Source organism: Lemur catta, chromosome 8 (genome assembly GCF_020740605.2).
Source record: "Lemur catta isolate mLemCat1 chromosome 8, mLemCat1.pri, whole genome shotgun sequence".
Lineage (NCBI taxonomy): Eukaryota > Metazoa > Chordata > Mammalia > Primates > Lemuridae > Lemur > Lemur catta.
Window position 1 is genome coordinate 12,203,174 of NC_059135.1, and position 13,058 is coordinate 12,216,231.

At 37.3% G+C, this 13,058-nt stretch overlaps 1 protein-coding gene across 6 annotated transcripts in view; it reads left to right on the forward strand.

The window, feature by feature from the left end:
* DOCK10 (dedicator of cytokinesis 10) overlaps positions 1-13,058 on the forward strand; it is a 188,941-nt gene that overhangs the window by 32,340 nt on the left and 143,543 nt on the right. For 2 of the 6 annotated variants that reach the window (XM_045559093.1, XM_045559094.1), the window contains exon 1: positions 1,565-1,796. The exons of the other annotated variants lie outside the window; for them this stretch is intronic. In XM_045559093.1, coding sequence (XP_045415049.1) covers positions 1,692-1,796 — 105 coding nt within the window. In that variant the 5' untranslated portion in view covers positions 1,565-1,691. Of the gene's footprint in view, positions 1-1,564; positions 1,797-13,058 lie in introns of those variants that run through there. 6 annotated transcript variants of the gene reach the window in all.

Consider the following 13,058-nt stretch of genomic DNA (forward strand, 5'->3'; position numbering starts at 1 on the left):
TTAGATCTGAAAATTCTGTATGTATGATAATCAAACAGATGTCAAAGAGTTACTTAGAGGGTGCCTCTGTTTAGAGTTTAAGACATATGGTGGAATTCCTCAGTATCCAACGACCATGGATCAAAAGGACTTGTGCTCTGTAGAATCCTTTGGTTTGCCTACTTCAGCCAATTACAGATAACGACATAGTTCACCTCCCCAGTTGTCATTTTTATAGCATCTGGCTATTTTACTGAGAGTTTTGAAAAGAAGTCTCCTTAGTCTCCATGCTTAGATAAGGAATAATCAGAATCCCTTTTTAACCTATCTGGCACAAATCACCCCATGACAAAGTAGAGATGTATGATTGGCTTAAGCCTCTGGTATATGCATGTGTTCCAACTAACTCTAATTACTATGGGGGAAAAGGGAACGATCTAGTGCTGTGGCCTCCAGATATTTCTCATCTCACTCACCTAGTAAACTAAACTCACCTAGTAAAAACTAAATGTATTAAACGTCCTCCCATATTCTATATTTATTTATAAATTATATAGTTCTTATCAATAGCTCGTATTTCCAAGTGCTATATATACGGGGCAAGGTTCATTGTTAAGCACAATAAATGTAAGTTCCTCATTTATTCTTTCATTTGTTGAATTTAAATTATAAACCGAGAAGCTTCTGCATGCCAGGCATTGTTCTAATCACTGAGGACACAGTGAATGAAGCAAAATCCCCACTTTCGTGGAGCTTAGAGGCTAACAGAGGAAGGTGGACCATAAATAAAATGATGAAGTAAACTGTATAGTTGTGTCACGTACTCATGAATGCTATGGAGAAAAATAAGACAGAAAAGAACATCCAGGAAGGTTTGAGGGGAGAGTTGTACTTTTAAATTAAATAGCCCTAGAGAAAGTGCATCTAAAGATGAGGAAATTAAACATTTGGCTCTTTGTAACCATTTGACATGTAGACTGAAGGTGTCAATGTCTGTGTGTATTACATGAAATAATAGTGAAGCATAATTTCTGTTTTTGGATAACCAGTATAAATAGAATTCTCATATTTTCTCCTTGTGCCCTAAGTAATTAGCTTGGGCACCCCCCTTGGAAGACCACTAATTTAGTCTACACTTAACGTGAACAACTGCTTTAAACAGAATTCTCAGACCTCAGCCCTATTATTACCAGTTTACCTTTGGGATCTGGCCAGAATTAGAGAGTTTGGATGGCTGTTTTAGTGACAGACATGAAGCCCTATGGTAAATTAGCTCTTTGATTCAATCTTGATTTGGTTCCATGGGTGATTTTACATCATATGGTTTATGTAGCTGTGAGCAATTCGCTCAAACACCCAAAGGCATTTTGTGTTTTTGTCTTGCTTTAAAGCAGGTGATATGGTTTATGTAGCTGTTAGCAATTCGCTCAGACACCCAAAGGCATTTTGTGTTTTTGTCTTGCTTTAAAGCAGGTGATTAGGGAGAATGCATGCACAAAAGCAGTATCTGAACAGCTGGGAGTTACTTAGACACAGGAAGCGGTAACTTGTCGGTTTTCCTTTCCTTTCTGTTGAGTTACGTTAACATAGCATGAGCATTTCCCTTTTTACCAGAGAAGAAAGATTTGTTCGGCCTGGTGAAGCTTCAGAAGAGAAAAGTTTAACAAAATTGAGACTTTAAAATATTTTGTGACTCTAATTACAAAAATACAATGAGCTTTCGAGGAAAGGTTTTTAAACGGGAGCCCAGTGAATTTTGGAAGAAGAGAAGAACAGTGAGGAGAATAAATCAACAAGAAATCCACAGATTTAGTTCTGTAGGTATCCAAATATTGCTGTTTGCTTTCCATCTTTTCTTCCGTACTTTCTTTTAAGAAGGCTTAGCTCTAGAGTGGTATCCTAATGTAAGTTACCGGGCAAAGTCTTATGGGAACAGAAGATTCAATTTGGTTCGTAAATAACCTCTTTCGCTTACATCATTATTTTTGAAGTCACCTTGCTTTCCCATTCTATGTAACTCTTTTTAAATCATGTTAATAGAGGATTTAAATAGTTACAACATTATTAGGAAATTTGGAATTCACCTAAAGTTATCTTAATATTATGGTACAAGTTGTAATTTCTGGAGCAGTTACTCCCTTCATTAAAGAAAAGCATGTAATTGCCCAAGTTAAGATCCCAATTGATGACTCGCATGTAGTTGTACTTTTTAAAAATATTACTGCTCTATTTTATCATGTGCCACTAGTTATTTATTTTAAAAACTCTTAGAAAGAGCTATCCAAAATATGAAAGAAAAAGGAACTAAGTATTCAATTAGTAGAGCCAAGGAAGACTGTAAAAATGGATCTATTTTAAAGGTTAAAAAGATTTCGTTTTGTTTTACTGTTAAAAATATCTCTGCCTTGTTATGGTCTACAAACAAAATGAGAGCTCTGCAAGTAAGTACTTCTTGTCGCACTCTACATTTCTATCTGTAAGCAGTACTGACAGTTGGACATCAGAGCCGATTGCTAGAGCATGGCAGTGACTCTCCTGTAATGCACAAGGCCCGCTTTGTATGATAAATGGCTGCAGCAGTATTATTGGGTAGCTTCATTTTACAGGCTGGTTCAAGCTTTGCTTGCTTTCTTCAGGATAGGGTTTCTAAACTTCAGTACTATTATTATTTTGGGTCTGAAAATTCCCTTTTATGGAGGGCTATCCTGTACATTGAAGGATGGTTAGCAAATTTCTGGCCTCTAGTTAGTATTTTCTAGTGGCAAACCCTCCCCAGTTGTGACAACCAAAACCATCTCCAAAGATTGCCAGATGTCCCCTGTGCAGGAGGGTGATTGATTGACAGCCATTGTTATGAGGGGAAAGAATCTTTGTTCATATAAATATCTTTAATCTAAAAAACAGAAGCAGTTTTATATATATGTGTATATATATATGAATAGTTATTTATGCATATGAAAAACAAAATTAATGAATAGTCACTCAGCCTTTGACAGACTAAAACCAGGTACAAGTATACTGCCTCTCAATTAATAGTGGCTGTCTCTGTACTTACAATTATTTGGCATTAATTTAACATGAATAGAATTTATTAGAGGTCTGGCTCATAGGTTTGGTGCTGTGTTGTTGTCTGTTCGGTTTCTATCTCAGGCGTGCGTGTCCACCGTTGGTGAGGAAACACAACTGGGCCCCTCAACCCTGTTCCCGTGGTTTGTAGCCTGGGTCTTTTCCACCCAATATTTGATAACTCAGATATGCAGAGACCTGGGTCTAACGTCTTCCCCTTCATTGGCCGGAAATAGGAGCTCAGTTGTGTCCTCCCTACTGGCCCGGTAAGGGCCTCATCAGGTGTTTACTGTCAACCTGTTAAAAGAGGATAACGGTTTCAAAAATTTGTTTGGTTTGAGATTATTTTAACCTTTAGACCAGTCCAGAAAACATAATTTGCTTGCTACATTTCTTTCCATGGAATTAAGAAGTACCATGGGTTATGTCACCCTGAGATTTACTTCTTTTGTCCAATAAAAGAGACAACACACAGGAGAAGAACGTGTCTATCTTACACAGACCACACATACAGTATTGGCGAGAGCACAGTCCCTGGTGTCTCACCATATAATGAAGCTAATCACTCTATGAATGATCTTAATTGAATTTGAATGTATTGCTACTGAGTACTATGGGAAAAGCAGCCAGTAAGGATGTGGTGTTTCCCCACACCAGTCAGTAGCAACGCATTCAAATTTAATTAAGATCATTCATACAGGGACTGTCATTCTTCAATGGGAGGCACGGGGGACTTTCCTGCTGCTGCTGCCTGCTTTTGGTCTGCCTAAGATAGGCATATCTGCTTTCACAAGTTGTCTCTCCTATTGAATACAGGATTGTTTAATCCCTCCTTAAGTAATATCCTGAGATGTGGTTTTCATTTTGGAATCTAAGAAAGTAAAACGAGAAATCAGAGGACTAGGATTTGAGACCAATGTCTTGGGGTGGGGAGTGGGGGTCATTCTGTCTGACTCCCTCACCTACCATCTATACGAACTTGGACAGGTTACTTAAATCACTCTGAGCCTCAGTTTTCTCTTCTGAAAAATACTCCTAATAATACCTGTCTTAAGACTGTTTATTATTAATTAAGTTTGATAATGTACATTCTGAGCATGGTTTGAACACTGTAAAAAGTTACAAGTTACAAATGTGTAGGATTATTAAAACCAAGTAAAATATTTTCAAGGGCAAGGGAAAAGGGACAGTGAGATTGGGTTTCCAGTGACTGCAACAATTGAAGCTACTGGTCTATAGGGAACACTTTGTTCCTGGGATCCTTTTTTTGGTAACAGAATCACTCAGTCAACAGATTTCTGAATTGCATCAAGCTGAGTGCTGGGCAATCCCAGCTCTCTCTCTTTAACCCAACCAAAGCCAGCTTGAACTTTCCACAGCACACTCAGCTAAGCTTTCTAAAATCTAAACACCCTACGCTGGCTTTGGAGTCTATTCAGTAGGTGATAAGGAAGAAGCAATTCAAGTGACAAAATGCCCCACAAATGAAGATGAGGCCTAAAGTCGAGAAGGGAAAACAATAATTTCTTTTGAACTTTTGGATGTACTCATATACTGTGGTGAAAGGAGAAAAAAATGACTGTTGGAGATAATTTATCATAGATTATCTATTTTGATAATGATCATGTAGATTTTAAACTCAATAAGTCATTTCTTGTTCTAAGGCATATTTAGAAAAGAGTTAATTTCATAGTAATCTAGAATGCTTATCCAGAACTCTATGACTTCCTAAGAATTATACAACCCAATACCACCTTTATCCAGATTGACAATTTTGTGTATTCTGTTTTATTCAAATTCTTTTTGAAACTCTATATTTTACTCTGTTGGATTTTTAAATTGTATGAAATTTCCCGTATTAATCCAGTCTGCAAATGTATTGTCTAAGAAATGCCTTCACATATTTTAATCCACTTATCACAGACAACATATAATTGACAGAGTTCAATTGCGTTATGCAAAAAATTTAATGAAATGAAATTTACATGTTAGATCACCAAAGAGAACTACTTCCCTTAATTTTTGAAATCTGTATGGTATTCTGCAGTTGCTGGCTTTCTTTCTAACTCCCTTTCTATTTTTTTTTTTTTTTTTTTACTAAAATCATTCAGTATGATCTCTGGTGCATAGGAAGTCAATAAAAAGAAAATTTCTTTCTTAAGTTGTATGTTCTAATTTAGAAAGATTAAAAACACGATTAAGTTAAATTATCATATCAATCATCTATATAGTCATAAAAATATGCAAGTCAATTTAAATAAATGTGATTTTTTTAAGTTGTTACTGGCTTGTGGATCATTAATCTGCAAGATTTTGAAATATTTGGAAAACTTTGGATATCCATGAAACTTCATCCTCTCCTCTTTAAAGTGCCAATTAGCACCTTAATAGGAAAATAGAAATGAAAACTATAGGCAGAGGATCTAAGCTGAATGGCTTTAACATATCTCATTCGTATGTCATTTTATATTGTATTGTGCTGTTGTCTTTCAAGTCAGTTTTTTGTCCTCTAATCTTCCATGTTAATGTGAACAGACTCCTTGCCTGGTGATTTGTGCTTCAATATCTACTATAACTCTTTGTTTCATACGGACATTCAGAGGGTATTGCCTATTTAGGCCATTATGTAATGAGCCCATTAGCTGAAAGGAAGTACAGGATGGAGTCCCAGAAATCAGGATGCTGTTTCCAGGAAAGATGAAATGAGACTGAATCAGGGTTGAAACACAATAGAAACCAGCGATGAACATTACGTAGGAACAGGTTGAAGAAAGCAAAGAAGCAGGAGTAGGCAGGGGATCTGAACTCAATCCAAGAAATGGAGATGTGTACATTGGAACTCGATCTGCCTAAGAATCACAGGTGAACACAGATCAGAAGATTCTCGGCGTGAGCTGCAACAAAAGGGAGCTCAGGTGCCAGAGAGCCGCAGAGAGCTGCTTCCAAAGTGGACTTGGGAGAAGTACTTGCAGTTTAACCAAGAATGACCTTACTTTCCTCCAGGCTGATGGTAAAGGGAGGGAGAAAACTTAAACCAGGAGACAGCCAACTCTCTGAACATGAGCTGGGCCATTGTTAGAGAAGGGAAGTACCACCACGGACAGGAAACAAGGTCATGGTCCCCACAACTCTATTTCCTGGATGATGCCAGTGGTACAAAACCTTTTGATTTTAAAGATGCCCTCAACTAATGACAATTTCCATTGTGGAGGCTGACACATGCATTATTAGCATTCATCATATGATTCCCAAATCTGCCTTTTTGTTCCCTTCTCTTCATCTTTCCTATCCTCCTATAATATGTTTTTGTCCTCTGTCCCTACCATTTGTGCCCTGAGGTGCACTGTGAGTTCACACCAGCCCCTCGCCTTCTAATGGCCTTTGCTGCAGAAATTCACAAAGGGAGCAGAACCAGTACCCTCAACTATACCTAGAATCTTCCCAACAGGGGGAGAAAAAAAGTTTTCTGTCTTCTGTTCCTGCAAAGCCATATTCTTTGCTGGTGGGGTGGAGAGGAGTAGAATGGACTGTCGGCTTCAAACTGAGCTGAGTTGAAATATTAGTTCTTCCATCAACTTGGCCAAGTTGCTTAAGTCCTCAAAGTCCAAGATTCCTCATCTATTAAAAACAAAAAAGCAATGATGATCTCTTCTAGCGTTGATGTGTGCATTCAATGAGATATCAAATACTTACGATGATCTTTGCCATTGATAATGGCAAATAGTAGAAAAACAATAACTATTATTACCATTTATGGGGTAAATTATAAAAAATAATAGTGCCTATTGTGGCTATCATTATTAAATTATTTGGCCTGACTGTGTTATTTCTACAAGAAAACACACAAGAATCACTCTGACTGTAACATATATAGCAAATGTGACTCTTAAGATGAAAACAGCAGAAGGAAGGAAGGTGATAGGGAGCCAGCAATGGCTTAGAGATGCCTGGTCTGCTCTATACTAGGGGTCTTCCAGCTCTTCCAACAGCACCAGGCACCTACCTCCTACGGGAAGCAAAATTATAGCATGTGACTGTGATTCATTGTTTGGTTTCCAGGTGTCCTGCTATCATAGGAGAATGATGAGTTGAATGAGTTAGGCTTAATGGAAAATTAGAGATCCAGTCTGCACTGAATGCTTCCCCTTGGAAACTAAGAAGGTACTTAAGTCCCCCATTCCCGGGATGCATGGGGCCTAATGTACTTTTGACAGAATGAGATGGTATTGGGATGCATTGGTAACTCAGGAGTTTACTAAGCCTGAATTCCTGCACTTCAAAGACAGGAGTCATTGGCTACAATAGGTCCTCCTTTAAGGATATTCAAACCCAAATAAACACAAATTGAGAAAATAAAAGTTCCTTTTTCTAGATGCTGCTCCTTGTGTTATATCTCATTAGATTTCTTTAGCTGCAAGCATTAGAAACCTACTCCATTAAACAGGCATGGTCCAGAGAAGAGGACAGAAGGAATGATGGAGAAACAGGCTCTGGAAAGAACCAGGAGTGGACTTAGAGAAGCCCAGGACAGTGAAAAATAGAGGTGGTCTTGGTGATGGGAACTAATGGACAGTCTCACACGAGTACAGCCCCAGAAATGAATAAATTCCAATCTTTTTCTCAACTTTTTCATCTCTCCACTCAAGATTTAGAGTTCTGGGGAGGGGGGGAGTTGAATGGGCCTCGCTGGGATCACATGCCATTGACCCCAGAAAAACAGGACCCTCTTAATAATCAGACCCACCAAGACTGATCCTTATGAGAATGGGGAGAGAAATAAGTCCTCAAAAGGAAATTAAAATGCTAGTATTCACAGAAAGCGGGTTGGGTGTTGTGTAGGCCGAAAAACAACAAATATCCACTGTGTATATTCAATTTCAAGTAGCCACAGGTAAGAAAGCAAATAAAAGAATAGACTATCATTATGGGAAGATTTATTGAAAATATAGGATGCATGTTGTTGATGGAACTATTTGCATTTGTGTGTGTGATATGTCTACATGTGAGTGTGTGTACACATACACACACACACACCACTTGACCTGTGAGTGAAAGTTCATTTGTGTGACTGTTAAAAGTACTAAAATAGTATCAGAGATTAAGCTGGTGGCAGCTTTCATCACAGACTTCATAGAAATTAATCCAAAATACCCCACAGTTTGCTCTAAGGCATTAATTTCACTGGTGTCAGGCAGCCTCGTAATTGGGTTGTGATGTATTTTTAACTATATTTATTATCATTCAAGTGTTTCTAGAAAATGAAATGAGACATGTAATTTAATTTGACTTGGATCTTCTTGGAAATTTTCTACTTCTTTACAAATACCAGTATTATACAGGGAAACAGCCACTTTTAATTTTTTATTTTCATTTGCTATACAAAGATGTGTGAGTTTTGATGTGCTTATAAGCAATATGTATGGTTAGGAAATAAAAAGAAAATAAGACTGCCAGGGCCTGAATTCAGTTTAAAAGTACGCCTTACATCATAAACGCTGTAAGGCTTATTCGTATCCTTGCTTTTACTAATGAAGTTAAGAGTTAACAAAATAGAAAATTCTGATTTTTCTAACTATCATGTTTGTGTTGAATATGATGAACTAATCATCCCTTATATTTGCAAAGGGCTTTATATTTTACCAACTTTCACCTGCTTTATTTCACTGAAATGGACTAAGACATTCAAAGAGTTACTACTGGTTGATTTCTTCTAAGATTTGCTGCTGTCCAACTCTGTTACCAAGGGAACCATTTCCAAATTCAGCTTAATCTGAGTTTGCCCAGCTGTGCAGTTCTTAACTTTGATTTAGCCAGTGTTTTTCCATTCTCATGAAACTGTGTGGTTCAAGACAGAGAGAAGGTTAAAGGGTCAGTATACGATGGTTTATTCCTTACTTAATCATTTCCTTTTTGTTGAGAAAAACCAGTCCTGTTCTCTGAATCTCAAACATTTGCGAGGTTGTCCAATGAAATGTCCCTCTGATGAAAGGCCATCACAGGACCGCCGGCTGACAGCTGTGGCTGTAGATCCAGCTGTTTGGACTTTCTCCGCTCTTCCCGTTTGTTTTAAACACAAATAGTGTGGGAGTTGGTTCCATTCCAATTACACTAAGGCCAAAAGGTCCTAGATTAAGTTAAGGTCTAAAGAATCCATGTGTCATGTAGATCTTCTGTTTCTTCTAAGAAATTTAATCCATTATCTTCATAACACTGAAATTAGTTAACAGCTGTGTTCTTTCTGATTTGTTTTGGAGATCTCAAGATTGGAATTCGTTTTAGGGTCTCTCAAAAGACCCTGTGGGTCATCACTTTGAGTTCTTTGCTTGTCTGTATGCCAAGACGTGAATTTTTAAATAATTATCATGTGATATTCTAATAGACCCTACTCTATTGGTCCTAAACTAAATATCTATTTTTGTTTGTTTGATTTTCTGTGTCATTAACCAGACTGGTAGTTTGCATACTGAAGAAGGCATTCAGATACAGGATTAATTCTGCTCCGAATATTGAGAGTAAAGATTCAGATATCTAGAAAGGACAGGGGTGATTGTGAAAGAGTGAGGGAATCCCAGAGAGCGTCACAGAATATACTGCATGTCACAGAAAGAACATGAAACTTCTCAAAGGCAGGGGGAAAACTCTTTTCATCGTGTTTCTTGAAAAGACCAGATATTATGAAAAGAAGTGCCAAGAATAACTAATTCAGATAGACAAAACTAGAGTAACCCCAATGATGAGTCACTAATTGGTTAGCTAATTACACTTGACATTTACAGCCTGAATAAGTCCTCAGACAGGAGGGATTTGCTCAAAGATTGCTCTTTCTGCCTCATTCCATCAATCCCCTCCCTGATTAGCTCCCCAGTGCTGACAAGTTCACCTTGTATCTGTGTACGTCAGAGCTACAGAAAGAAATTCTGAGTATCTACAACACTGATTGTCCTTTAGATATTTCCATTTGCAAAGCTAATGAGTTTAAGACTAAACCAATCCTAAATTTAATCCTTCTCTTTTGATCTGCAAGTATAAATACGTGAAAATATTTTGTAGGCCATTTCTTAAGGAAAATAAAAGGTAGAATTTCAAAGTCACTTTCAATTTGCTGATTATACATAATTAGATAGGTTGCCTTCTTTTTTTGCACAGGAGAGAGAGGAGCCTGATTTGATTCAGGTGGTACTGGGAGGGGAGCTGCCCTTTTTTATTTCAGTACTCTTCCTTGTATTATTACCTCTTTTGCCTCCATTAGAATCGTTAGTTGGCAGAGTTATTTTTAAATGAAATATAGATAATAAATATAGAAGCTTGTGGTATAGTTCCCGGTGCAGGAAGAATTTAGTGTAATTGTCTTGATTGGATGATTGGTTTGATTTGGTTTTTATATGTTTCTGGGTAAAACATATAGGTTAATATTCAGTCATTTTCAAATAAAAGCAAATCTATATTTGTCTGGTATTTGGTGATTCATGTACCACTTTCACATATTCCATTTCCTTGATCTTTGTAACACTGACCTTTTGCCATTTATCCGGATATCAGCTAAGTCTCTAATGACTTGTCCAAGTCACGTAGCTGGTAGGGAACAGACCTGGAACTTCCAACTGGAGATTCTGACTTCTAAGCCTTTGCAACAATAGCCAATGCATATGGGTGTTTAAATAACTTACTAGATGTTTATGGTTCCCTACAGAACTAAAAAAACATAGTAATAAATTAGTTATTAAATTGCTAATTGTGCTTCCCTCCTCTGCTGACATTAGCTTCTAGAACCACATACATAATCTGTAATTATTTTCCCTGGTTTCCTTTCCAGGGTTTTGTGTATCTTTTTTTAATTACTTGTGAAGCTGTTAATGGTTCAACTTTTTTTTTCCCCCCCACTGTGAATTTTTTAGGCTCCCTCTCTGGTGGATTTTCAAAGGGGAAACAATTTTAAAAATCAAATAACTCCCCAGTGTTTCCAGGAAGGCATGATAGTTTTGAGAAACCAAGTTCATCTTCTCACTGTGGTGAAAGAAATACATGTTCATTATAGAAAATTCGGAGAATGTGGAAAAATCAAAATAGCAAAATCCTAAATATCAGTCCCACCCAAACATAATAACTGATAATATTTGGATCTATATTTCTAATATTTTTTCTTTAAATTTTTTTGAATCTTGTGCAGTTGTTCTGTTGTGTAACTTTTATTTTCACTTTTACTGATTCTTATAAACTTCAAAAAACTCAGTTTTGAAGGGCATGTATTATTTTATAGGGTGGTTGTGCCATAATTTCCTAAACATTCCTTATCCACGATGATCTATTGTTTCTCATTTTTAGCTGGTCTTCCCCTTCCAGCCTTACTAGTAGACATTCTGGATTTGAACTCTAATGTCATAATTTGTGTGCATCTGGAACCATTGTCAAGATGACCTTGACCTCTTTCCTTCTGAGGTAGTACCCTTTCTTTATCTTTTCTTTTGTAGCAATGCTTGTCATCTTGATCATGGCCCCCAGCCTCCTCATGTTTTCAAAAAAAAAAAAAAAATCGTGTGCAAAATGTTTTGAGTTAACTAACTCTCCTGAAGGATTGAAGAGTTCAGTAAATTCCTGGCATGTACTGCACAGCTATTCCTTGATTTACTCCAACCCCTATGCTAGTTTCAATGTCCTTCCCAAAGCCGATTGCAGCATTAAGCCTCTCTCCACTACACATGGTTCCCTGAAAAATATAAGCCACTTTTCTTGAACGGCAGCACTGGTGTCTTCACTTACTGGGCTCCAATAGCCTACCTGCCTTTCTTATCCCCCTGGTATTAAGGTGAACATGTTTTCTCCATCTTGTTACAAAGATAAAGTTGTAAAGACTAACCCTTGTGTTAGTCTTGGATTATATGTGTTCTTGTTCTTTAAGATAGAATCCCAGATGGATCTAGATGAAAAAATGTAGACTTATTTATTCCACAAATATTTACTGAGTGCCTACTATTTGCTCTTTTTAGACATTAAACTTATAATACAGGTGTTTTAAATCCCTGACTAGTGAAAATTTAAAATCTGCAGGCTTTATCTATTCAACTCTTAGGTAATGAGTACTACAGGTGTGGTGATCTTCTAAAGGCTTAACAAATACTACCTCACTTAATCCTATAAGGGAACTATTACTAAGCCATTTTACAGATGGAGAAATTAAGGCATGGGGATTTTAATTACCATGCCCAAAGTTCCATAGTCTGTAAGTGACAATGCCAGAACTGGATACCCTAGAATTCTTGGTTCTATGGTGTATGTCATACTTGCTGTTGCATCTTAACACAGAAAACCTATAATCACACTCTTCCTTAAACTTTGGACTTTCCCATAATGAGGGGCTAGATAGTCTAGGTGTTATGTTTTAGTTAGACTGTACTTCTATTCTGGAGAAATATCTAGGTTGGTGATTTAACCATATAATCTTTCAGTGATACGTACTTCAGATGCTTATTTTCTTTCAGTGTCATTTCTTCACCCATTTGACTTTGAATTATAACAATGAAAATAATTCAGCTCTCTGTAATGGATTACTGTGTTCTTGAAATTAAAATCTTTAGTTAAGACATGCGCAGTCTGCATGTTTCAAACCAATTGAATGGCCCTTGGCATTCAGGGACTACCAAAGAGATGGCAGTTTCACCATCCTTGGGCCATGAGAAGTTATGGAATCAGTAGAGAAGAAAGCATTTGTTTTTGTGGCAGGAGCCCATTCTTCTACTGTGAAGTTGATTTGGAGGAGAGCTGTGGATCTGGGGAACTAGATCAAACAAATCTCTTCATACTGTATAAGAATAGGGCCTCTTACCACTGCAGCACACCACCAGCCCTGATGCATAATAACAGGTACTGGGGGTGCCTTTTCCCATGCAAAGTGACTTTAGAATAGCTAATGAAATTCATTAGTCATTTGAGAGAAAAAGAGTAAGAGTAAAAAGCACTATAAAAATCCAATCCAATTCAGGGTAATCTTGGCACATACCTTATCCCTGTTGGTGCAT